The sequence below is a fragment of the Malurus melanocephalus genome, unplaced genomic scaffold, assembly GCF_030028575.1.
Source record: "Malurus melanocephalus ecotype Western Australia unplaced genomic scaffold, MMel_1.1 scaffold_1076, whole genome shotgun sequence".
In the NCBI taxonomy this organism is placed as follows: Eukaryota; Metazoa; Chordata; class Aves; order Passeriformes; family Maluridae; genus Malurus; species Malurus melanocephalus.
The window spans coordinates 65,930-92,797 of record NW_026624308.1 but is presented as its reverse complement, the minus strand read 5'-3'; the positions used below and the strand labels follow the sequence as shown (position 1 = coordinate 92,797).

Below are 26,868 nucleotides of genomic sequence, written 5' to 3'. Positions count from 1 at the left end.
GTGAACTAGTGCTGAATCAACCTGAAATATTTGTGGKGTTAAGAAGCATCTCAGCCCACGCTCTATTCCTGACTAGAACACAATGTGTGCTCRTACTGATGTTACTCGAGTTTACTTGGGCGCAGACTCACAAAGAAATTTAGGCACCTGACTCCCAATSATTTCCCAGGATTGAGTCATATCAGTGTTTTTCATGGGCCTGGCTCCACATGACCTGATTTGTCTCAGAGACAACATTTAAGAGCAGAATGTATTAAAAAAATAAAAAAGACCAGCTGTCTCCCCAGAAGGAGTGAAGCATGGACACGTGAAAGAGAGAAAAGGCTTTCACRCCTTGTGAAGTGAGGAAGCAATTTAGCACACAGAACAGCTTTTTTTAACCCAGTTAAATGGTGTGAAGACACCTGGCTAGAGGATGGCACCTGTCAGCACAACCTGTCTTTGAGGCGAGGAAAGAGTTCCTTTTTTTTTTTCCCAGCATGACTCTGGTGATGGTGGGTAAAACACCCTTGAGAAMGGAAAGGTTAATTCATCCCTCTGAAGGCCTAAGCAAGATTGTTCCCCAGGGTATAACCAGAAGGGTTTCAGCTCTCCAGTTTCAAATCCTCTAACAATGGAGGTTCCACCCTTTCCTCTACAAGATCCTCCCATATGGCAGAAATTTCCCCACTGTTTGATGGTGCCTAGGGTGGAATAAGCTAATGATGATCAGGCAGATGGATGGAYGTTATTCATTCACATACAGTGACTGAAAAGAGAGGTTAAAGATCTTGTAAGCTAGACCTATTTTGGTATTTCAAGTGTGCCTTCTCAATAAATCCATACTTTCCTCATGTGTTTTGTGATTCTCCCTTCTGTTTGTCACCCTGTTTCTCWTAAGGTGGTGGTCAACCATGGTGTCATCTACCACCTTGGAGYTCCAACAGCTCCAGAAGTTCGATGGAAAAGGCACTCAGAACTACCTATGCTGCCTTTTTAGGCTGGGTGAAAGAAAGAAGAGCCTTGCCCCTGAAGGGGCTGTGAAGTGGATGATGTTCAGGATTATGTTCATGCTTTCTAGAGCAGACAAGCTCACAGGGAAAAATACTTGTCTTAATCTGATCTGGGCTCTGTGGAGCACTTTGGTGGTTGTGGGGCACAAGCTGCACTCACTCATCTCTCAATTTAAGGCACCCAGGGTGTCAGAGACAGGACTGGGTTCCATCTGGTCAAGGTGGTGCTTTCATAGCTCATGTCAGGGTGTGTGTAGCACAAGGCCTGTGGGGACTTCAAAGGTCTTGAGTGTTTGGCACAAACAACATAAATGCTCTCTCATGAGGCTGATCCTGATGTGTACTGTCAGTTGTGTCTCATCTCCTTTTTGGAGGAAAATACTTGTGTCACTCCAGAAGGAAACAGTCAGCAGGTGCTCAGATCAAGGGAGCAAAGCTGAGAAAGGAAGCAGGAAGGTATCCAAGCTGACAGTATAAATCTACTCCCCAGATAATCCACATTGAAGAAATTCAGCAAAAGGACCAGGTGAAAAATTTCCCTTGAACTATGCTTTGATTACGGAAGTCCATTAAAAGAATAGGTGATTTTTGATGCAGATGTGCTTAGATAGAAATGCAAGCTTGGATGTCAGTGGAATAACGAGATATTTTATCTTTTTAAGATTGAACTATGTGGTTTGAACTATGGCTTGGTCATGTTTGGAGCAGTTCAGGCAAGGATGGCTGCTGTTATGTGGATTATTCTGAAGTAGCACCTTCAGACTCTGAATCCATGGTCTGCTGATCATGAGAGGGTAATGAAATCCAGAATTATCAATGTCTCTCTCTTCCCGCCTKTTTTCTCTCTATTTTTTCCTTGCTGCCTTAGTTTTGGACTGCACAAAATTTTTCAGGGAATTGTTATTAGCCTCTAGTGCTCAGGGTGCCTGCCCCCATGAGAGCTGGATGCATTTGCTTCTGATCTAGCTGTGCCCAGGGCACAGAGGCTAATTTACTGCTCAGACTTTGCTGAGACAGATGCTGAGATTCTCCAGAGCACAGGCTTATGCAGGGTCTCCAGAAGGACTTCCACAGGAAGCAGAAGCTTATGTCCTGCTCCTACCCATTCCCTCCATGGGAACACAGGGCATCACGTCCTTCAGGCCTGTCAACCACTCATCTTGGTGTTGTMTGCAAACATGCTGATGGGTGCACTKGATCCCACCGTCCSTRCCACTGAGGAAGACAAGAAATAGCACTGGTTCCCATATGAACCCCTAAAAGTCACCACTTTGTGTCTACAGGGACTCCAAGCTGCTGACCACTATCCTCTGGAGGCAACTGTTCAACCAATTCCTCAACCACCGAGGAGTCCTCCCATAAAATCTGTCYCCYCAGTTTAGAGAGAARGGTGTYATTKGGAACCRTGTTAAAGGCCTKGCAGAAGTCCAARCAGGTGAYATCTGTAGCCCTTCCCTCRTTCACTGGTGTGGTCACTCCATCAYAGAAAACCACTTGGTCAGGCAGGACTTGCCYTKTGTGACATCACCCCTGCTTTATACCCAGMACCTGCATGAAGAAGAAAAGGTGTTTTTCCTCCTGAACTGCAGCTACAGCTGGGGTGAAACCCCGTGGCTGCCACCCCAAAAACATCCAGCAGTTAAACTTTGTGAGAGGCAGAGGTTTATATCCCAGCTGAAGTTGTGAAGCTATTCCTCAGCTACAGTGTGAGCTGAAGAAGGCAGCAACCAGGATTCTTGATAGGGATCTGGCAAGGCCAGTAAAGTACTGCCTTTCTTACTGTTCCATTCCACACCTGGTCAGACCTTGGTCTTTTGTTGTTCCAGTCTTGAAAGACAGCSAAGCCCCCAGCATCATCTTTAGCCAACAGCTTCACCATTCCCTGAAGGGCACCATGCAGTCTTTCAAGTCATCAGAGCTGCTCTTAGCAAAACCCAAAAAAACAGAGTTGCAGGTCTATTCAATTTGATAAACTGGCTTTAAAATACTTCTGCCTAAGATGTCCTCCCTCATGGCCTCTTCAGCTTTTGTTCCAAACAGACCAATCCCACAACCCCACTGCAGAGCTGAACTCTGTGCAGATTATATCCCCAAAGAGCAGCAATCCATTGCAAAGTCTGTACTTGTTGATACTCATTCTACCTTCTCACAGGGGCAGCTGACTTTCCCTCAGCTTCTGGTTCTGATGGATTCAACAGGTCTCAGGGGAGAACAGCCTCTCCATACCAGCCAGGATTAACCCTACTGGCTCTKCTTCTTCCTCTGTGACCCTTCTATCACCAGCCCCAGCTTCACTAGGACAGGATGCCWGCTTAGCTGCTGGAAGGCAGAGAATGAGGGCATTGAGAACTGCCTCTGATCTTCTTGGGAGCTCAGTTTATTGATTTGTGTTGTGAATTGTCATACCCGTCCAGGCTCGACTGACCCAGAGATTGCCCTCATGCATCCTCTGGCTTGTCCTGGACATTGCAACCATCCACCTTTACTTCAGTGGTGCCATTGGTGTAGACATTTGCCCCACAAATCTCCTACAAGGTGTCAYGACAGCCTGTGTATGAATTTACCACAAGCAGTGGGTAAGACATGAGCCCCTCCTGTGAATCTGAATGCTTCACATCAACTCCATGTCTTGGATGCCAGAGGCTTTATAAAAAAACTTTGTGTGAAATTATTCTTGGCCCACATTTCTTTCTCCCATGTGTTTAAAGTGCAAGCAGAGAAACAAGGAGAGAGATCTATATCATCTCCTCCCTGCTTAGGCACTAGTGCAGAGGAAAACAGCAGAGTTAGACCTACTCATAAGGTACCAAATACAGGAGACAGGTCACTGGTCCCACTATGGGCTCCTTCTGACTCACAGAAGAGTGAGAAGACCCAGACCATCTTTWTCTATTCCTCCTAGCCCTAAGTTTGTACAACTTATTAACAAACAGTTGTATGGAAATCTTATTTGAAGTCCAGTGTCAAAAGCAATGTCAGATGAGGGAAATGAAGTTTCACTTCATGGATSCCAATGAAATTTTTCTAGGGATAATTTTTAACAGACCTCTGTGATCTGCTGCTCCAAACAACTTACAAATGGAGACATTGTTAGGTTCCTGAAGGGCTCTAAACATAATCAGTATTTGTAATGCTTCAAGAACCTCAAATGCATGGTGTGAAGCTCAGGAAAGCAATGTGCAATATTTAAGCTCTGCTCTTATCTACTTCCTCCTGTCAGTGCGAGATGAGAACATCCTAAAAAGGKGCTTAAGTGTCTGCCAGAACCTGAAAAGGTCTCCAGAGGGGATGTGTATGACAAAGCTTCTTTCACCCAGGAATCTGGGCTKGACTGCCCAGTTTGTGTAAATCCAGTGCTTCCCAAGGTCTGTAAAACTGATGAATCAGGCCTGATTGCAGCTGTCAGTGCTGAGTGTCACAGTGCTGAGGACACAGTGTTGTGCCATACCCCTCTCCCCTCTTCAGGTAGGGTTGTCACCAGAGTATGGACATGGTTTTGACTGGGAAGATCCTGAACAGGAGATTCAGTAGCCCCAGGGCTTAATCACTTTTTGTAGACCCTGGCACTGAGCTATGGGAAATGCACATGTGGCTTTGAGCCATTTTGTTTCCTACTTTGCTCCTTTACTGTATTCAACCCTATTGAAAAAGGGGGAGGGGGAGGCAAGCCTGCAGTGCCTGCTGCAAAAAACCCTTTGTGGACCCTGTTATTTTAGTGCTAAAAAGACCCCCAGCCAAAGGGAACATGTTGAATAGATGTGCTAGGGAAAAAAACCATGAGTCTTTGGATCCACCACTTGTAAGGGCTATGACAGCCACATTTAAACAGTCATCCAGACCTTCTCCTCATCTTCCTGCTGCAGGAYAACKGTTACTTATTTCTATTTTGCACCCYTYGAGCTTCCCATTTTAAAGCTGTTATTAAAATAGAGCTTCTATAAGTATTTAATGTCTTGGTCGTAATGTCTGCTAGGTTTTTTCCATTCTTCAGTCAGGAAGCAAGTCAGCAGCCTCAAAGCACTGCACATTAATGCCTTTTCCCCAGGCACACAGTTTAGATGAGTCTGCATCTGGAGCATCTGGAGCAGAACTGTACTCTATATCCAGACACCCCTGGAGCCTGAGCTGTGAGGGGCTTCACTCAGTGAGCCCCCTCCCCAGAGAAACTGAGGGAAAATTGACCCTGGGATGGCTGGGCACGCAGAGTGAGCAGAGCTACTTCCACTTATTTCTACTCTGATGCAGGTGTGATATGGAAATAGGGTTTTCATCCTGAGGACTTAGGGGTTTCTGGAATAGGAACCGTCCTCCCTCAGGAAACCCTGCAAAACCAGACAGAAAGCACTGGGAAGCTTGCACAGATGATCTAACACCAGAAAGTGTTTTCTCTTCTCTTAGTAAGGGCCTGTTCACGGTGAGCAGCTTTGYCACACACTAAGGAGGAAATAATTGCAAATTTTCAGGGTCCTCTACAGCCTCCCTGTACAGTGCAGCAGGGCTGATTTTGTTCATCCATCCTGCAGGAGTGTTTTTTACCACTCTTTGGACATTTGCCCCAAAAATGACTCTCTGGTTCCTGTGGCATTTTATTCCTTTGGTGAGCTAAAGAGTTCCTCCCAGAGTTTCAGCCATCTGCATCTTGTCTATGTTGACATTAGCTTGTTTTTGCTTTYTTAGTTACCCTCCTTCACGCATCAATAGCCCTCAGTTGTCATACCATCCTTCTTTGTCAGATCACTCCTCCTAGCCCTCTTAAGCCCTAACCACAGATCTTACTYGAATACTGAATTTACATTTGTTCTACTGAGAAATTACTAAAATGCCTCCCCAGCTTTAATGAATAATGAAACACTATACTTACGAAAATAGTAATTAGCAATATAGCTCAAAATAAATCAATGTGTGGATCAGAGTCCCAAAGCTACAGCCATGAAAATAGGTGGAGCTGAAAATAGCTAAGCACTTAGGGGAAAAAGAAAGAAAGAAAAAAGARGCTTAAAKGAACTTATGAATGGCCATGTTTTATAGATAGTCAGCAATCCACASAGGCTGGTAAATGCTGTCCTGAATCTGATTGCTCCATTTCCTGGCAACTCCCCTCAAATTCTCTTCAGTACATTTAGGAATTTTCTGAGGATGCCAAGAAGCTGGAGCAGCCAGGAAAAGTAAGAGGGAGCAGTAACCTCATCAGTGGTTGTCCAAGAGTTTCCATCAGGGCTCCCATTGTCCTTCCTTGCAGATGAAGGAAGAGGTGCCCACTCTAAGAAAAACCAAATGCATRTGGATTTATGACACTGACAGCCATTATTATTTCTACATCCTTGGGATGGGTCTCCCTTGTGGTGTGGGAAAGGAAGCAATGAAACAAGCAATGGGAAACCAGATTGAACACAAGAAAGGGCACAGGGAACACACTGATTTACAGAGGAAAAGCAATTCAGATACTACAGCAGACAGCTTGTTTTTCCCCTAGCACCACCTAAAATACAGTGCTATTTCTTGGTAGAAAGACATAATTCTGCTTCTTCAGCACAGGACAAGGYTGGTTCTTGCCAGATCAATTTATAGACCCACTAACAATAAAAATACCGAGTCCTTCATAAGACACATCTYTGGAGTCAAGCAAACTAGGTCTGCTCAAACAATGCAAGTTATGGTATGCAAATATCTACATTATATAGCAAGGTCATGTCATTTATTATACTATCCTTTCAGATTAACTGGTCCCTCAGTCAAGAAAACAGACACAAATAATGCAAATTACATTATAGWGARTGATYACRTATCTAAAAWTTTAGTCCAGGAATGTGGTRGTTTAGTTTTGTTTRGTGCTTTGTTKTTTGTTTGYTTGTTTGTTTGTTTGGTAACTCTTTTTCCTCCTTCCCAGTCAGAGATAGGAAATCATACTGTAAAATTATCATAAACTGCATGTCACAAACACACACATATGTACAAACATAGTGGAGTAAGCGAGCAAATTGGAAACAAATTCACTGCCTGAGGTCAGTTTGCATAATGAATTCACTAAATCCTACTGAAATTAAATCAGAAACAAACCCTAGATAGAYAACATTTTCAAACAGATTAAATTTGACAAGACTCATTTGATCCTTTTCATAAAGAATGAGTTATGAATGTACAAACACTTTCTCTACTCCCCCAAACTAGACACTAACTAAGATTTTGGAATCTGCCTGATGCTTAGAATATCTGAGGATACTCATGTAGAATTGCACCTTTTGGGGCTTTCAGGTGACTAACACTTTGATTGCAGTGCAAAGCAGAGAAAAAAGTTTCTACGTGTAATTTCCTTTGGTAACAGAAGCAATTATTTTGAAGCCTGAAGAAAATATAACACATTCCCCAAGATGCCTGCTTTACAGATTGTACTCTCACAGAACTTTACCATGAATTATTAACATTTTAGTWTGCATTCCTATGCTTTAACTCCAGTGGTTCCCTATAAACATGATTGAAAGAAGAATTAAAGGGCCAGGTTTTAAGGAAGGAATGGTGGGATCTTAACAAATGCCTCATTGCCTTAATCCTATTGAAACCAGTGCGAATTAGGCACCAAGGCTCTCTGAAAATCCTGCTAGGCTCCTGCCTATACAAATCTTATTTGTTAGGACAGTTCTGTAAATCACCTAATACCACCCTGCCACTGTTTGGAAAAAGGCTTGTAAATATCTGCTGCGAGATTGCAAAGTAAAACAAAGTAGCTTAAAGCAGACTTAGAGTGTTAGTAGGAAATCTGGATATTTAGAGCTTAGGAAACTCAGGGGTATAAAGGGATTACACTAAAATCTTGGTGCTGGTTTTTGCAGTTGGAAGTTRGAAAGTTAAAATGCAGGAGGGAGAAGTTTGGCAAAGGGGAGCAGTGGATCCCAGGGCTAGGGCAGCTGACAGATGGTTGTCCTACATGTCTGCCCCACCTCTGCTGCTGATTCCTCTGTTATCCTGGCCCACGCTTTTCATGGGGTCAYTCCTAGTGACAAGTTCTGCATCTCTGAGTAGCTGACTTCAGACACCTTGAGTCTGATTTGGAGCAGTGCCCAGCACTCAGAGCTGCAGCTGACAGTAATGGGAGATGTTTTCAGATATGTGCAACTGAAAACAAAAACTGTGAATAAAGGTCAGGCCCTCTGCTTCTAAAATTCAGGACATAAAACTAGGGCATCCTGCTGACCAAACTCTTTGTGCCTCAGCTGTCCACCTGCAAAAAATGGAGTAAAAATACTCAGTTATCTCACATGGGTATTGCAAAGCTTTACTGACTGATCTTAGGGATGTGCTTGGAACCACAAGACAGCTCAGGAGAAAATTAGTRTTTATGATTTCAGAGCAAGGTTTGAATATTATTAAGCAAAGTTGTGGGGTCACACACTGACTTATTATGAGAATTCAAAATATTGAATAACTGCTCATTAAGTGAGCCCTGTCCATTCTGTGACCTGAACRTGATCAGAATACCTGAATAGAAAAAATGTTTCCTGTTATTAGAAGTGCACTGAAATGCATTCATAAGAGGAGACCATACCGAGGTTGCACAGACAACTACATTCCCAGTCTTGGCTTATTTTTTTTATATTTGACTTAGCATCTTTAATAACTTTCTTCTAAAATATTTTCTCTGCAGTCTTTACCACACATACACATTAGCTCACATTGCAGCTGAAGTCTAAATCTACTTCCACTCCTAATAATGTAGGATTATTCAACTTTTACCCAGACTTCACTTTCCAAAATATAATTAACTACATCATGGGAGCTCAAACCTCTTGGCTTCATCAGCATCTTACAAAAAAAMCCCCAAAAACCAAACAACTTTTAATATCCAAGAGGTGTCAACCCCACGTCCAGCACCTTAGGCAAGGTGAGGGATTTCTCAACAAGAAGAAACCAGCAATGGGTCCCCAGGGTGCCAGCATCCAGTGTGGGATGGGATGGGATAGGATATGGGATGGGATGGGATGGGATGGGATGGGATGGGATGGGATGGGATGGGGCTGGGTGCTCCACTGAGCCCCAGGCTTGTAGGAGTCTGGTGGCCTCAGAAACCCCTGGGAGATCCTTCCCCTATAAGAGAAACTGATAAAAAAGCTATTCTAATATTAGCAGTGCGCTGGCAAATACACATCTCCATAACCCCAAGCTGCACCAGGGGAGGTTCAGGTTTGATGTGAGGAGGGTTTTCTTCACAGAAAAGGATGCTATGCACTGGAATGGGCTGTCCAGGGAGATGGTGGAGTCTCCATYACCCCTGGAGATGCTCAAGAAATKACTGGATGTGGCACTCAGTGCCACAAGGGGGTGAWCAGTCAAAGGTTGCACTCAATGATCCTGGAGGTCTTTTCCAACCTAAATGAATCTGTGATTTTGTGATTCCATTAGGGCAATCACATTTCCATTACTCAGTATCTGCCTCTGGTTCAAAAGCCACAAGTTGTGCATCCTTGATTTAGGTGAGGCACGACTATCAGCAGAAAATGAAGCCATTTTCTTAGCAAAATATAAATTAACAGAAAGTACGTYTTATCTGGCAATTTAATGAATGCACAATTACTGCATCAGGGAAAAGCCCCCTAAAGATTTAATCACTTAATATGTACAAAAAAGCTACTGAACAGAGGATTACWTCGTTCAAAGGATCAGCTATACCCTTGCCTAATTTTGTCAGCTCCATAGCTACCCTGGAACATCAGAGCTGGAATAGCAGGGCTGCTGCAGGGCAGAAGCACAGGGYGTTGATAAAAGTGGAGCAAAGGAATGGCAGAAATCCTGTCTAGCACTTTCCATGTTCTGTATAACTGAGCACTATTTCACTGCCACTGGCAGTAAAATGACCTCCTGTTTACACCACAGTACTTGAAGCTCGTGTTTTTAAAATACTGTGCCTATCTCCAATTCTGATTAACTACTCCAGGCATTTCTGTGCTGCTCAGCTTTCACAAAGGGCTTTCCAAACAGCASAATTGCTTTGCATGGTCCCCCTCAGAGGTACTCAGCATCTTCTGCTTTGTGTTGCACCTGACAGCAAGATGAGTTCTCCTGGTTTTATTCAATCCGTTTTTTTTGGTAGTGGGGGGATGGGACCAAGAAAACCACAAAGATGGCTCCTTTGACAAAGTTCTAGAAGCTTTCTCCTTCTTCTCCAGCAAAAGGAGCCCTGCCCCCTGTGTTTTAGGGCAAATCCATTGTGGCTCTGAGGTTGATGGACAGGCTGCTGGTCAGGCCTGGTCCAATTGCACAGGCTAGTTACACCTCTGTGATGACGTATGGTCTTGTACTTAAGAAAAATTCAAAACAAGATAGAGCATGGCTGCCATTAGATTTTAGGTTGTTAGTATCATCTATCATCCCCTGCACCAGGGGAGGACAGAGGAGGAGGGTGAGGAGATGTATGAAGAAAATGGAGACCCAAGATCACAGTAAGAAGAAGACAGTTGTTGCTTTTTTTCTTTTTTTTTTTTTTTTYTATGGTGCTCGACATGGAGAGAACAAGCTGTTCTCAAAAGGATTATTTCTTCAATGGGAGACCTGTATAGAAAAGAGGTGCCCTGCACTCGAGATAAAAAATCTGGCCTTTGAGGACTGGAGTGATCATAACCCAAAAAGGGGGAAAGAGGCTTGGCTCCTCCACATCTGAAGTGAGTAGATGCTTAGAAGAAATTGTCTTCTCTGGGGGAAGAGGTGCCCCATCCCCACCACCCACGTCTGAAGCGAGTGGTTGCTTAGAAGAAACTGTTCTGCCAGGAGATTTGAGAGAGTGGCCTTGCCCTCAGAATGAAGCATGCCAGCCTTGGAGGACTGTTTTCCTTTCTCCCATGAGGTAAAGAAAAGAATCTCATGCCACCAGCAATTATACACTGACTGTTTCTTGGGAAAAGAACTTCCACAGCTTGGAGCTGTAAGGACTCTTCTCCTATGGTGCTCCACGATAACCGTAATGAGTGGTTTGATTTATGTTAAACTTTCATCTCTGCCCCCCTTGCACACGGGAAGGCATGGAGGGGTGGGGAGGGGCGACGTGGGAGAGACAGGTTCCCAGAAGGAATAACAGGTGTCCTGAAATGTCCATTTTTATTTCTTCTCCTTGTAAATTTTCCCCCATCTCTGTTCCCCTCCCCGGTGCGGTAGTATTCTTAGTACTTTTTAGTATTAATTCTATTTTGCAATTTAAGTTATTCAGCCTGTCTGACCATTTCCAGAGCATATACGTATCTTTCTCTCAATTATGTTTTATCTAAAAGCCATAAATTTTCGTGTTAATTGGGCTTCTGCTCTCCCCTCTGCCTTCTCCAGTGGGGGAGGGGGAACGTCRTGGGTGCTTTGGYTTTYRRCCAAGTTCAAACCWCAACAAGAGTTTAGAGGCAAATACYCAAGAGAAGTTGCAAAATTACAGGCTGGGGATATCAGCTCTGGTGACACTACACTGCGTGAAGCTGAGAGGAAATGAATCATATGCCAAAGATGGAACTGGAACTGGATGGATATAAGKAGGCAGAACAACAAGAATTACATTTTGCCCTCTGCAGGGCCAGGTCAGAACCATGGAAGAGAAGTAAGCCCTGCCAGTGAGGCCACTTACTGCACTTTGTGAGACAGGARGGCTGAGCCCACCTTGGTAAGGCCTCTTCAGTTGCAGAGCAGGTGCTTACAAGTGCTTATTTTCCTTCTAGAGAAGCCAATAAAGCCACATCATCGCAGATATTTCCAACAAAATCATCTCCTGACCAAATCTGGGGCCTTTCCTGTCACCCCCTCAATTTCTGTGCTGAGGCAGTGCACATTTCCACAAGGTTAGAAAAGGTTAGACAAAAATCCCATCTGATTTTGGAATAGTAGAGACTCTAAAATCCACTCCATCTCACGAAAGCTAACACAAGATCTACAGTTCCACTGCCTTCTYGGCAAACATGCATCAGGTTTGGCCCAGAGAGACCACCACATTTTCACTTGGCAACAAGGTCTCTTTCTTCCCTGCACTGACAGCCTCTCCATTTCCATTCTTAAGTGGCAGAGGACAGTGTCCTTCCTCCAGACCTGCCAACATCACCTTTTCTTTTGTTCTTTTGGTCACCTACCCTGCCACCACAAAGTATCTCATCAGTTCACTCTGCAGCAGTCCTGGCAGCCACAGGTTTAACTCCAGAGGAGCAGGAGGAGGGTCTCTTAAGCTACCATGGAGGGAAATCTCAGCAGAAGGTCCTCAAATAAAAGACAAGCTGTCCTCATAAGGCACAGTCTTCAAACCATAACCAGGGATTAGATCTGGCATGTTTCCAGTGCCACACCATATTGGCGTGTTTCAGGACAATACACATAGGCACTTCTCTTCTCCCACACTTACACAGTGCCCAGGAGTTGCAGGAGTTGCTTTTTTTCCCCCAAGATTCATGAATTTCTGTACTGCCATTTCTATATTTCCATTTCTGTCTCTGCTAAGAAAAGCTCTCCCTTGGGCATGTTAAGCTGCTTTGTGCACACCTTGGAGAAGCAAACTTTCTCCTGGACTTAATTCAAGGGCAAAGAAGCTTAGGAGGCAGCACAGCAGTCCAGCAGCAGCCAGTATATGTAGCCGTGGTAGCAAAAATGCCCCACCCGTGCCTGACCAGAAAACTGCATCCCATCCTGCACACCAGAGAWTTGAGAAAGGCAATACAAATATTCATGGTCTCCACAACAGCATATTCAGAGTATAGAGCAACCCCAAGCAGGCTCTCATCAATAAAAGTCTTATTTTATTGTCTACAGAACAGATTCTTCCCTCTTCTCAGGCTCCCTGTTAATCACAGTTTGAAGGCTTTGATGTTTCTCTTAAGCCCATCCTGGTGTGGAGCTTATGATTGAGATCCTGTTGTGTTGTGAGCAGAACCTCCCCATCTGGAGATCCTCTAGGGCAGCAACCAAGAGCCTGAACCTCATGAGAACAGCACAAGCTTAGAATACAGGATCTATGATAGCACAGACCTGCTTGCTTCCTCTGCTTTATGGTCAATTCTTCCTGATGAGATCCTGTAGGCAGATACATATCCCACCCCCCAGACACAAATATAAAATGACTGGCAAATAAAGCAAACAAATTACTTTCATTACTCAAACTATTTATTCCAGGAAGGCAGAAGAGAAAGGAAGAACAGACAGAGCAACAAACCTATCCTTTTTCTGTCCTTTCTGGATTAATTCATTCACAAGGAATGTGAATAMTTATTTRAAAGCTATTGGTTATGTACAGAGAAAACAAAAGCTATTGGTTATGTACAGAGAGGCAGAATTACTTCAGCAGATTATTCTATTTTCATCTGTTCCTCAGTTCCTCACATACAAATGGAGTAATAACAAGAGAGTTCCAGGATTGATTTGTTAAGGATCTAAACTGTCACCCTCAGACATCAATGAAAAGTGCAATACCAGTTTCAGTGGTAACACCTTTGGCCTATTTTTTCCCAATTATTTTGCAACCCATCATTCACAGGCACAAATCAAAGGTAATGTGACTCATGTATTGCATAAAGAACCTGCATTACAAGCATCTTTCTAGGCACATGTTAAAGGCAGAAGCAGAAAATATAAAATGGAGACTCCCTCTGACACCTCACTTTGACTTCCTCGAGCAGATGCCTTTTAATAGTCTTCATTGTATCTTCTTTTTCCTTTAAAGTCCCCCTCCTCAGCTACTATAAAGGATAGGCAGAGCTCACTGAGAGGGTGAGCAATTCAGTGTTTTCCTGTTATCCTCATTTCAAGCACAGCAAAGTGCCTTATTTGCCACACACCATTCAAGCCCATCACTGAATGCAGAATACTGATTTCCTCATGGCCTTTTTTTTTTTGTGGTGCTATTTTGCCATAATATCTCATTGCTTCACAAGCCTTAATGGATATTCTCCCAGGGAGATAGGTGGGGTTGTTATCTCTATTTTACAGGCACTAAAATCAAACAAAAAGAGGCTAAGGTCAAAATGGCCARAGCACCCACGAATTTTGGGTCCCTAATTTGTGATGCCTTGGATTAGTATTTCCCCAGCTGTGTGTGTGTTGACAGCAAACCTCCACACAATACCAGCTCTGCACTTCTGCAAGTCAGACCCCAGGTGTCTCAAACTGAGAACCCAGAAAATGAGAACACACCAATTAGTGGCCACCCATGGAAAACCTCATTTATGTGGCCTTTTCATATCACATAGGAACTTGGGACAAAAGGCAGGAAAAAGCCTAATTCTTCAGGGCAGTATTCAATTGCCAAAATATGAGACCATTCTTCTGTTTTTGAACAGCCCCCTGCCCAATTCAATACATAACCTTCACCACTGGCAGTAAATGAAACAGGAGACCTATAGAAATCAGCTTCGTTTATGGCAAAACTCATTCAGTCCCTAAGTATATTCCATTCTGTGCACTGAATGAGACAGGGATCCTATTGAAAAAAAAAGGTACCAGTGTTTGATCTTATAATTAAGAACCACATTTTTATGTCTATTCATGAGASAAGACAAATTAAAGTTGGATAGGCAGCCCTTTTAATTAATTCTCTGTATTCCAAGTGTTTGACTTTGAAAACTAAATGTATAATGCTTAATAAAGCTGTTTAATCTTCCTTTATAATGTAAACTAAAAGGGAGAAAATAGGAAATTTCATCATTTGAAATCATAACATTGTCCTTCTTTGTATTATAAAGGTGCAACTGTTACCTATTACATGGTTGCAAAATTCTTTGCGCTTTCAAAGCTTTATTGCTSTAATCTCAACAGACAACTAACAAATTAAATAACCACAGTGTCTATTTGAAGAAGACCCCTACCAAGAAAATTCTTGTCCAAACAGRAAAAGCTCAGCAAAGTCTGATGTAGATGAAAAGATTGTCTTTGACTACTGCAATTCATCTCATCTCCCAGAAGTTGGGTAATCCTGACTATAGGCGGGGTGTCTTGTTCCCTCTCTCATGTTGTAAAAAGAATCAGGAATAAACAAAGGATATCTTCCTGAGAGTTGTATGGATTTAGCATGAGATATTGGATGATACCACAGATCAGCTTCAGTTCTTCTATATTCTCATGCAGCAATGGCTCTTCTGCTGCATGAGAATACATCCAGTGAAGGTGAATATTACATCTCAGTATGTTTTATTCTGTATTCCCAGACACCACTAGGRCACATCATAATGGCAGCAGAGGGGATTAAGCACTGAAGGTGACTTCTAATAGGAGTACAGCACTCCAGTTGGGAATTTCTGAGTGACTGCCATACAAATGCTTTGAGACAACTGATSTCAGGCAGGTAGAAGAAGCCATCAATTGATAAATGCCTTGTAATAAATATCTTGTGAAGATGATGAAAAGGGCACCTCAGTGTGGAGTTTCACAGGTATCTGTGTTCAGGAGAGAGATGTTGGAGCTAAGTCTAGGAAGAAGGTGAGATATCTTGCTTAAAGCATAGTCTTAAGTCCACTAGAAAACATGGGTAGAACTGGGTACCCCAGTTTCATAATACACCAAGTGAATGCCTTTTGAACCCACCTATAACAAAAGCTGACATCTAAACTCTCTGGGTTTAGGCATCTTGCTCTGGCTATTGGGGAGGTATCTTTGGGTTTGCATTCTTGAACCTCTGCACTAAAAGAAACAACTCTGGTTCCTCTCTGACAGCATGCAMTAGATAAGTATTTATTCAGTATCTCAGTGGACACACTTAGCTTCCCTAAATTATGGAAGATGTTGATTCAGCTCTTCACTATACCTGAAAAGATCTCAAGTCTTCCCTCCTTCCTATGAAAGACTGTTTGGAGCAAGCTGCTCCTAGCTTTTCCTGCTTAAGCTCCTCAGCTTTTTTCATTGAAGAGTTAAGCATCAGACCAGAGACAGAGAGCATACAGAAGTAAATACCACTTTATATCCTACTGGTTAAGCACTCTTCTGCAGGAGGACAGACTGGGTCCAGTTTCTGCTTCAGTGAATATTTGATAATAATCATATGCAATAGTTTTGAAAGAGCACAAGAGGCCATTTAGTCCATCCTCTGGTCCCAAGGTACCTYCTGCAGCCCTTCAGTGACTGGAGCTGCCATTGTTTTCTCAATATATTCCAGTGCATTACAATCCTTTTGGACATTTCATTAAAGATCAATAATCCTAGTTTTACACATCATGGGCAGCAAGAACAGATTACTCCTACTTTTCTTGCACTTGTCAGACCAGCATCTGGACCCCTCTTCGCCTTATTTTAGGTTAAACAACTCTAATTATTTCATTCTTTTCTCACAAATTTTATTTCCCTTGACCTCAAACAATTTTCACTACCCCAGTATGCACACCCTCTGACAGGACCACACTTCTTTAGAGTGCAGTATGAGACTAAGGTGGGACATTTCAGCTGAGTCTCACACATGCACATCAGAGCTGTGTGAGATGTGTCTGACAGCCTGCATACCCTGGTAAGATGGTGCTCCCCTTCTTGGCAACAGGACGATATTCTAACACTCAACTTGTGGTCCTCTAGAGCCCCCATCTCCCCTCCTGAATTTATTAATCATTCCCATGGAGTGYACTTCACATTCACTCTGACGCCGTTCAAACCAGCTCCCTGGTTTGACAAGCTTTTCTTGAATTACAGTGGTTTCTCCCAGCAAGGTTTATGCCATCTGCAGATTTTATAAAACACTTCCTCTAGACAGTTATCCAGGTTAAAATTATAACATAAAGTAGAACGTATTTGATGAAAGTATGAAGCACTAACAGGCCACAGCACAAATTTGTGGTAACTGCTCAATAGAGTCTTCCATTTCCACAGGAAATCAGAGAGAATTGCTCATTGAGTAAAATTATCTACATCAGTGCTGTATCCCTGCTGTAATGCTTTCCTTTGGAACAGGTTTCTTTGCTTCATTTATGATAAAAGACTGTGAGATAATGTCAAAATCCTTACAAATGACAAGGTATGACAACTACTTCCTCTGTATCCACAAGGCTTGTTATAGAAGAAAGCTAAATTAGTTTGACGTGATCTGTTCTTGACAGATCTGTGCTGGCTCCTAATAATCTCCTTTATTTGATTATTTCCACCATTTTTTTCCCTAGGAATGAAGTTACACTAGGTAGTCTGCAATTTCTTATCCTCTGCTCATTTTCAGCYTTCTGACACCTCATCCAGCCCTCATGAGTCTTCAAAGCATTCAAAGCTTATAGTTCACAGATTGCTTCCCTCACCTTTGTAAATAAAGGGATGACTTGAAAGAACCATCTTACATCAGTGCACCCTATCTTGTTCTGCCCTTTTCCTAGATCCTGATCTTCCTCCTTTGTGGCTCCTATTAACTGGTTTAGCCATCAACTTGCTGATAGTGTTGCTGAAAAAATGCAAAATGGGGATAAAATGTTTTGGCTTCATTGACAATGCTTGATGTAAAGCTCTTCCCTCCCCTCTGTGAGCATCATAAACAGAGAAAGTCAGGATGATATTATTTCACTCTCTTGCTCTGGCTCAATTAATATTTTATTTGTCTGTGTATTGGGCTGATTATGGCTTATAAAACTAAGGATCATCTAGGCATGCCAGTAAGCAACTGGATTTTAGTGTTATGGGGACTTTGCAGCTGTAAATGTAATTATGTGGGGGCTTTAGGCACCTCCACAGTTAGAAAGAAAGGAAGCTCTTAAGTTCTACAGCCTATGACAGACACTTCTAAGAATGCAGTTCAATTTAGTCCCTTATTTCTCAGTTCAGAATAATGATAAATACTGTGATAGGTGTCAGAGTCCTCTTGAGAGTCACACCCTGATTTAAAAGTAATGAAATTCTGCAAAATAAGGCATGGTCTCTCTTCCTGATTTGTGGAATCATACAACTCAAAGGAAGAAAACAATGGACAAAAGTAAGAATTGACTGAACTTTAAAAGAAGGTTTGGTAGAAACTCCTATAAGCCATGTGGAGTAATTTTTAACTAATCAGTCTTTTTTTTTTTTTCTTTGTCTTCTACAAAATCTTGCACACTGGCATCATAATGGAGAGTTCTTTTTGCTGCATATCCACTTTTACCATATAAGAGTGAGCTTCAAGTACTGTTTCACATATTAACTTTGCTAACTGTTTTCTGGAAGTTATCCAACTTCTGTTTACTTCATGGAGATTTCAGCTGGCTTTGGTTCTTCAGTTATTCTAGGGGGAGATTTTTTTTCCTTGCTCCATTTGTCCTTTCCTTAGGGTTTTATCTCTTCTAGCTGGTGTTCTGAGTGGAATTTAGGATGCAAGGGGAAGGCCATTTGCCAGTGCTGTGCTTTAGGCAGGACTGGTTGCATCCCCATCATGATTTTGACTGCAATTCTAACAGYCAACATTAAACATCAATTTTCTGTTGCAGTTGTCAGTCCTCAAAATTCTGTGTAGGACTTGAAATCCTTGTGTGTTTTCCACTGGAAATGCAAACAGCAGTGAGGGTTAAACCCACAGTTTCKCATCTTTGATCAGGCAAAGTCTCCATTCTGACAGAATCATCTCAGCCTGTGCAATCCAGGTTGTTGCAAGCTGCCAGTCTGACTTCTCCAACATAACAAGCTAAGAATTAAAATGTTAACAACAGGTAAAGTGAAAAGTGCCCTCAGCTCTAAGGAGCACTGTGATGTCCCTTCTGGGGGTAAAATTTTGGACCAACTTCCAACATCATCTTTGCCTCAGTTCCCCATCATTCCAGTAAAGTCTCCCAGCTTCACCACACTTGTCAGGCACAGCCAAGATTGTGATGCCCTCCTTGCATTTGYTCAACAGGTGATTTCCAGCTGTGGATTTCACTCTCATATGAAACCAAATGGCTGCAATTTTACTGTCAGCAAATCAGCAACTGACACTTGTTTCTTTACACCTACCCTTCCAGACCTAGATGACTTTTTGTTAAATTATTTATAAATCCATCCCTGAATGCCTTGTTCCTAGAGCTGTGGGCAGACAGAAGGTGGAATGGTACAAGGATAACAATGGTCAGTTCAAAACCACTGTGGTTTACATCCTGCTGGTTTCAATCTGAATTAATATAAATGATTGGCCTCTTCTGCAAAAGAGCATAGCTTAGTACTGTGGTGCCCAACCTGCAGACCCTGGAGTACTTAACACTGCAGATTTATAAGGTCATTGGATGCTATTAATAAAATAAATGGATTAGACTCCATTCAATAGTCTGAATGAACTGAATGCTAATTGATAATAGCCTTAACAATTACAAAATTGTAAATTATTCTGTACATTACACATTATAAGAAATTATCCCAATTCATTAAAAAAACTAAAGTTCCTGAGAGCACAGTAGCACTTCTAGGCATTTATGTAAAGGGTGGAATAAATCTAGCTTCGGAGTGGGGTTCAGATCCAAATGCACTCCTCTGCACCCCTAAATTTTAGGAGCATTCATATCAAGTAAGTAGATTCTTTTGGAGCCTTTTAGCTTTACCAGCTCTTACAGAAAGGTGTATCCTCCAGAGAGAATGTCTAAATATTGTGAGATATGTAGCTTCCTATAAATAGAGATATACTGTGATTATGGCTGGAATTAATTCAAGAAACTTCAGATGTAAGATGACTAATGAACAGGAGTGACATTTATTGGTCATAATTTAAGAGACTATAAGTACATCCTGGCTTCCCTTTTGAGACATAAATGCCAACCAGGGCTGGTTGGCAGGTTCAGGACATCCTGTCTTGGATGGCAGCAAGACAGCTGGAGCACAGCCTGYCACCCACCAGTGGCATTAGAAGCCAAGGGACAAGCCTGGAAGGAGCAGGAACCATGAGGAAAGCAGGAATRCTGGCAATAGTTTGTACTGCATGCCTTGCTCCCATTGCAGCCATACCCTTCCCAGCTGCTGCTGTGGCTGAGCASAGTAACATTTTACCTKCACCAGCAGCAAGGTGAGAGGTGAAGATGCACCACTTTACAGCCTCTGTCTAGGGCTGCCCAAATGGAGGAGAACTGGAGCAGGTACAAAAGCAACTGGAGGACAAAGAAGGAGCCCAGTTTTCCATCCGATATCTGTGCCAGGAAGGGTGAAGGGAGTCAGACCTGGTGGCAGTGGCCAGGTTTTTGGTTTTTTGGGAAACCCCAAAAAGCACAGTGTAATGGAGGGCTGGAACCCAGCTGGGGGAGAGAAGGAGCAGCAGGAGGACTGCATGGTCAAGGGAGCAGGGGGAAGGCAAGGAGCAGAACAGATGGGGAGAGGAGACAGAATGAGTAACAGGCGGAGACAGCAGGAACCGCTCAACTCCAAAAGCACAATTTCCTTTTTGCTGTATTAAAAACAAATCACTATTTTCCTTACACTATTCCTTCACCCCATACACATATTGTAGGCTGGATCACTGTGGTGGTTGGGGAGGAGCTACCAATCTGKTGAATAGCAGGGAGGAAACTAAGTTGTAGCCCTGCTCTCAAGCTCTGGTCCATTGTAATAAAGCCTGGGTCTGGGAAAAAAATCAATGGTTTATGTTAAAGGAGCTCAAGGGGCTCACAAACATCCTGGCACTGCAGGAGTGACTGAGGATGGATAAAGCAGAGCTTTGCCTGTCTAAAGTATCTCTCACTTGAGGGCTTCTGAATCCCATTTTCTTCCCCACACTAATTGTTTTGTTTCCAAATTCAAGAAGCATCTTGCAGAGATGGCCATAACAGTCAAAGAATCTATGCTTAGATCAAGCCAGAAAGCAGGTTAATAGCACTGCTAGAAAGAGAAAGCAGCTCTCCCTAAACCAATTCCTATGCACTGGCCTGTGGTGTTCACAGCCATGAAAAGCCATCGAGTTTTACACACACACTCAGCAGGTGACAGAGAGAGCCCTAAGGAAATATAAACACCTTCTCCACATGAGGCCATCAGAGCTCTGAGGTTACATGTCACCTCCYGGCGTGCTCAGGAGGATCTTGGAATTATAGATTAAATGAAGGTGGATGAATTCCAGACTTTGATTTTGGATTTCAGATGTTGGAAAGGTGTTTCATCTGGATACCTGCTCTGATCCTCCCACAGCAAGATATTCTGCCAGCAAGCATTTATACCTTCCACCATGCCTTTCTGGATGACCAACTTCCTATCAGCATGACATTACACTGTGTAGAGCTGCTGGGTTATGGTTGTTACAACACTGAACACTGGGATTTCAAAATTTAGATGTAGACAGGTAAGGACTGCTGCCAAATCTACCTCTAAGACCTGTCAGATTCACAGAAAACAGGGGAACCACACAGTGACTTCCAAAGGGCATCAAAACAGAGAGCTGCCATCAAAAGGTTTCCCATATTCAGGTGTCTTTAGCCTGACATTGTCATCAGAGCTATTGTTCATTCTCAAATCCAAAAGCAGCCCTCCCTGTGCAGGGAGGAAGCCCWAAGCAACAAGGGAGTCCCAAGTCAWTTATGMTCAGGAAGCAAGGACRACAACAGGAGARTTGCACAGAAGGAAGGATGCATGGGCCAGCAGTGCATGCTCTGAGCAAATGGCAGTCAGTAATGCACCACCAGCCTTCCATCCATCCATTCCAACCCACAGCCATGCAGAGGCCTCAGCTTTACAGAACATGGTGCTRATAAMACCAAGGTTGAGGGTTCAGCCTCCTATGGRCCATTCRCTTAAAAGCTGGRYTTRATGATCTTTGTGGGWCCCTTTTAACCCAGAATATTCTGCGATTCTGGTGCTTTTGCTTTGAATTATCTCAGCCAAAAGCAGAGGCAACCATCAGGCTATAGTTGCTGTTTTACCTGCTAATACCAACCCCTCAGCAGATATGTGCCAGCTTGGCAGCAATCAGRCAGAGCTCCACTTTTGGCCCATGTCCTCTGCCAGGAACAGCACATGGAGCACAGGAGTCACCATGAGGAGMACATGCCTCACAGCACAAGCACAGCAAATCCAAGCAGGAGTACACAACATGCAAGTCTATCAGCCTGCCTTCATCTTGCAAGGGGCAACAGGCCCCATTCACCTTCCCACTAGCACAAGAAGGCATTGCAACTTGGCAGCTGCCAGCAGTGAGAAATTCCTACTCTCTAGGAAATGGGAGAGGAAAATATAATGTGTATGCAGGATGACTACTAGATCCTGGCTTGATATCACAGAATCCAAATCARATAATATTCTAAATTGAAAGGGATCCACAGCAATCATCAAGTCCAGCWCTTAAGTRAATGGCCCATCYAGGGATTGAACTCACAAGCTTGRGGTGACAGCACCATGCTCTAACCAGCTGAGCTCATCTCAGACTCCAGGACAGCTGGCCTGAAATGAGAGYGGCCTTGAGGTGAAAACTCTTTGCACTCTCTCCTTCCAGTCAATCAAAGCCACATGACTGAAGGAGGTGTCCCTCTCACCCTCCTCCCCAAGTGATGCCCACCCTCTCAGCATGGCATGGGCAGAGTCTGGAGCTACAGCTCATYTCCTTATCCCGAGGCTGGAGCAGCTCTGAGATCCTCCAGGAAGCCTCAGCATTGAGCCAGGACAAGTCCTCAGGTGATACCTGTTGGTTCCTTGGGCTGCACAAGTGTCCCCAGCCTGGCATGGTCACACAGAASAGTCAGTACAGCCCTCTGGGCAGGGATGCCTCTGCATTCCAGCAGGTACTGGAATGCCTGACTGGTTTTTGCTGGGACTTTGATTCAAGAGCAAGAGTCAACAGACAATTTGGATTCACAGACTGGTTTCTTTCCCACTAAGCACTACAGCTGTCCTTCTCCCACTGGAATCTCTGCCTGCAATTAGTTCCCTAGGAAGGAGCTTGTCTGTGCCATTAAGAACAGTTACATTACATGATCTAGGAGAAATCAATGTCTCTAATAGTCTGCGAAGGCAGTGGAGGACAGGGTGATGGGAGGGGTGTTTCTCTGGAGACATCCTTCTGGGTAGAAATCCCAGGGGTATTGCCACAGGAAGAGAAATAGTAAGGACCTGGAGTAATTAAACTTCCATGGAGCAGTTGTTTACTGGAAGAAGCTGCTCAGTGTCTCTCCAAAAGGCAGATGGAGTGGCTACACTCTCCCTAGGTGCAGATGAAGTGCCTCTGTGCTCAAGTCAGTAGTCTGTGATTTACACCATGCTGCCAAGTGATGGGAGGAGGGGCATGGATAGACACCTTTCCTTTAAAATACCCTTTTTCCTCTGTCCACYGTGGCGTTTAAAGGTAAGACCACGCCTTGCATTTTGAAGTGTCTGGACTGTGCAGTGTAATTGTTATCCTAAATGAAACCTGAGATATTTTAATATCCTGAGGCAAGGAAACCTTAACCCTGCATGCATCTTCCTCTCTCTCTTTTTCTCCATTTCCTCCTTCTTGTACACCTCTGCAGCTCCTGGAATGACAAGCCACCTCACCGGCTGCCTGTAATTGCTAGAACTGTTCCACAATGTGTTTGCCTTCTCCAATTAAACTGCATTTTAGAGGTACAGCCCTGTTTATTCATGCTGCYCGTGTGGAAGGGGAAAGAAACGCAGACTGCCTCTTCTCTCTCCCTCCTTTGATTCGGTGGGTGTGGCAGGTTTAAACCTTTGCAGCCGCTGGCTCTCCGGCGCTGGGCTGAACAGGAGAGGACCGAATGGGAGGGAAGCCGTCTTCTATGGCTGCTGATGAATGAGACTCATCTCACCCACAAGTGGGAAACCTGCTTGCGGGTTATTGTTTAATCACTCATGCAATCCAATACTGAGCACATACCCCCCGAACGTCCATCTGTTGTAGCATGCAGTGCCTGCAACACTTGCATTTCTAGCCCCCCGTCTCCCTGCCCAGCCCTGCATGTTACTGACTGCATCTCTCGCTGGCAGCAAAGGTTSAGTTCAGTTTTTCAGGTGCAGCTTGACCCAGCCTTTTAGTTATGCTACCTTTCAGCTGAATATTTGGTGGGYTCAGATTCAGAGCTGCAGTCAGCTGTAGGCAGAAATGACAACACTTTGCTATTCTACATCTCTCATGGGCGGGCACAGTCAGTCAGTCAGTCAAATACTTCACTCTTCACACTGGCATCACACCCACAAGAAGGAATAGTCTGCAAGGTATGAGTGTGTGAATATACTTGTCTCTGAGGGGTGGGAGGACAGACACACACAGGCACACCTAGACACAAATGTGAAGAGATTTCTTCCACGCCCAAGCCTGTAATTTCAACATTTTGCTCTTTAGCTGCCAGAAGGGCGGGACACCAGGGACTTCCCCTGAAAAATAATTTGAGGAGAGCTGTCTTTATTTTGGGAAAGAAATTCCTGCCAGCGCTGAAGAACCCATTCCACCTTTTTCCCTCTGTGTGAAAGGTCTGGGTGGGGACAGAGCAACAGCACAAGCTGAAAACCGAGGTCTTTTTCTTCTCCCWATCAAATCTTTCCCTGGCGTTATCATCAGCTTTCCCGAGCGCGCTGCTGTGTTGCCAATTTGGCGATCGCGGTGTGTRTTCAGGTAGGGGAGCAGCGATGTGTGTATTCAGCTCCGAGCCCAGCGATAGCCACGGCACAATCGGGGCAGCGTGCGCAGGGAGCGCTCGGGGCGCGTATCGCTGTAGTAGCGGGGCCGCGCTCCGCTCGTGAACGCGCACAGGGGTGTGTGCCGTGCCGGGGTGCGCGCACGGAGCGGGGACGCGGGGCTGGGTGCGAGCGAGGCACCTGCATGCCGTGCGTGGCGAAACGCCGCGGAGCATAAAAAAAAAAAAAAAAACCCGAGAGATGTAAAGAGCAGATACACCGGGATATCGCAGAATGATCCCTATTCCCCAGCAGCTCGCTTCTGACTCCAAAGAACCACAGAGCTCCAACTTTATTTTAACATTCGCTGTGCACCTCCGCCCACCGCTCTGYCACTTTGCCTCCCTGTCTGCCTTCCTTCTCCTCCTCTGCTCTTTYCATCCCGTATTTGCCATCAGAATGTGCTCTGCTGGCTGACTGCAACGTGTTCCCCCCTCCCCAGCCCTCACCCCCTCCTTCCAGATTTTAGTGAGCGTATCATTAATTGCAAAGCATTTGAAAAACCTGCATGAGGAGAAACATAGGATGACGCAGGGTCTCTTTCTATCCCGATCACTTGCCCCTCCCCRTTATTCTACAAATTTCTCCTTCGTTTGCTAACACACGCATCTCCATTCAGAAACACACTTTAACCTGAATTTTCTTTCAACGCTGTGCTGTTCCACAGGAGCTGTAGTTACTCACACCAGCGTGTGAACAGAATACTGCAGTGCCACGTTGTAAAAGACACAGAAATGCACGCATATATAAAGAAAGTAACCAGTATGGTGCTGTGCCTAAGACTGAGTTGAGTTTTGTGCTCAGAACAAGGACCAAAGCTCCTTGTCGCTCCYTACAAATCCATAATTCTTGGAAGTTTCCAAAATGCCTTATATAGATATCTGGGGTCAGTTCCTGCCTCAAAGTTCCAACTGCATAAATCCAGCATCCTCCCGAGGAAGTCCAAGAAGTTCAAACAAAATAGGCTCTCTTAATCAGGAATAGGTTTGGRCTTTCACACAAAATAAAAGGGGGAAGGGTGAGGGGGAAATGATCTAAGTAGTTTTTTGGGTTTTTTTCCTAATTTCATTATCATTTTGGACATAAAAATTTTGACACTGAAAACTAATCTCCACCCAAACCTTCTCATCATCCCAATTCCCTTATAGCAAAAGCCAGGCGGGACCAGAAAAGAAAATGAACAGGTTTCCAACAGGTTCACACCGCGAGCCTCTCTTATCCCACTCGAGTTCGGAGCTAACAGAGGCGTGGTCCTCTGTCTCTTTACCAGCTGGTGCACAGTTGTCTAACTGGTTGTACTATGAAGGGTATTGCAAAAAGGGTGACTCTCCCCCTCCTTAGGCTAATGCTTTTGTTATTAATTAATTGGATTTTTCACTATAGCATAGGTTTTAAAAAGATTCCTTCAGGTTAATTCTTGCTCAGATTGTTGTAACACAAAAAAATGAATACACCTGTCCTCCGAGCTACCTCACAGCACAGGCACATAAAGCATCTCCCATTCATCAGAAACGGGAGCAATTGAGAGCATTCTGACCAAAGATCAAGGCTCACTGGGCATCCGTTCTTTTTTGGCATAAGATGAAGAATTGCTTCCTTTATGTCCAAGGTAGAGCCAGATCTCATCACATTTCCTGCCAGCCGCAACACCCCCCTCCACCTCCCCCCCGCCCCATCCACACCCTCAGAACCACAGACAGAAAATCCTAGGCAATATAACTGCCCCTATTAAAAAAAATAATAAGAAGAATAGAGGGGGGATTCTGGTAGCTCCCCAAATGTGGATGTAGGCCACCCCCCTTCCCCACATCACCAGCCCCGGAAAGGCAAAACAGTCACGTTGCAGGGTGTGAAAAGAACCTTCAGTCGCAAGATGCTAAAGAATTGCAAAAGAGACGTCTGCTGAAAGCAGCTGAAATTTCCTCCCCCCTTACCCCAGCCCCTACCCCAGCCCCTCACACTCTCAGGCAGACATGCACCCCACGGACACCCAGCAGCCTGGGAGATTTGCTGACAGAAAGAAATATAAAAATCTTAAGCTCTACCTGTTTTGTTCTTCTCATACAGCACAGCATGATCGTATTGTCCCCTTCCTTCCTTCTTCTTCCTTCCTTCTCCTCTCTCCTTTTCCTCTTCTCTCTCTTATCTCTCCCCCCCACCCTCTCCACTCCCTCCCTCCCTCCCTCTCTCTCTCCCTCTCTCTCTCGCTCACACACACATCCACACGCGAGCACACGCACACACACACACACACCAGGGCAGTTAGCAGCAACTGGAAGGTCCACAGCTATTGCTCATCACACATGCACACGCTGCCTCTCCCTGCCTCCCTCCCTACCCTTCCCAGAATTGTTCACCAGCTCTCCCTGACTCGTCACCTCCCCACCCCACCCCCACC

The 26,868-nt window shown here is 44.2% G+C and overlaps 1 protein-coding gene across 1 annotated transcript in view; it reads right to left on the bottom strand.

Annotated features, from left to right (window-relative positions):
• The window catches only part of GAP43 (growth associated protein 43), a gene marked incomplete at its 3' end in the record, with an annotated part of 31,433 nt that extends 4,815 nt beyond the window's left edge, over window positions 1-26,618 (bottom strand). The window contains exon 1 of the mRNA XM_057386853.1: window positions 26,516-26,618. Coding sequence (XP_057242836.1) covers window positions 26,516-26,545 — 30 coding nt within the window. The remainder of the gene's footprint in view (window positions 1-26,515) is intronic.
• Window positions 26,619-26,868: the final 250 nt, after the last annotated feature.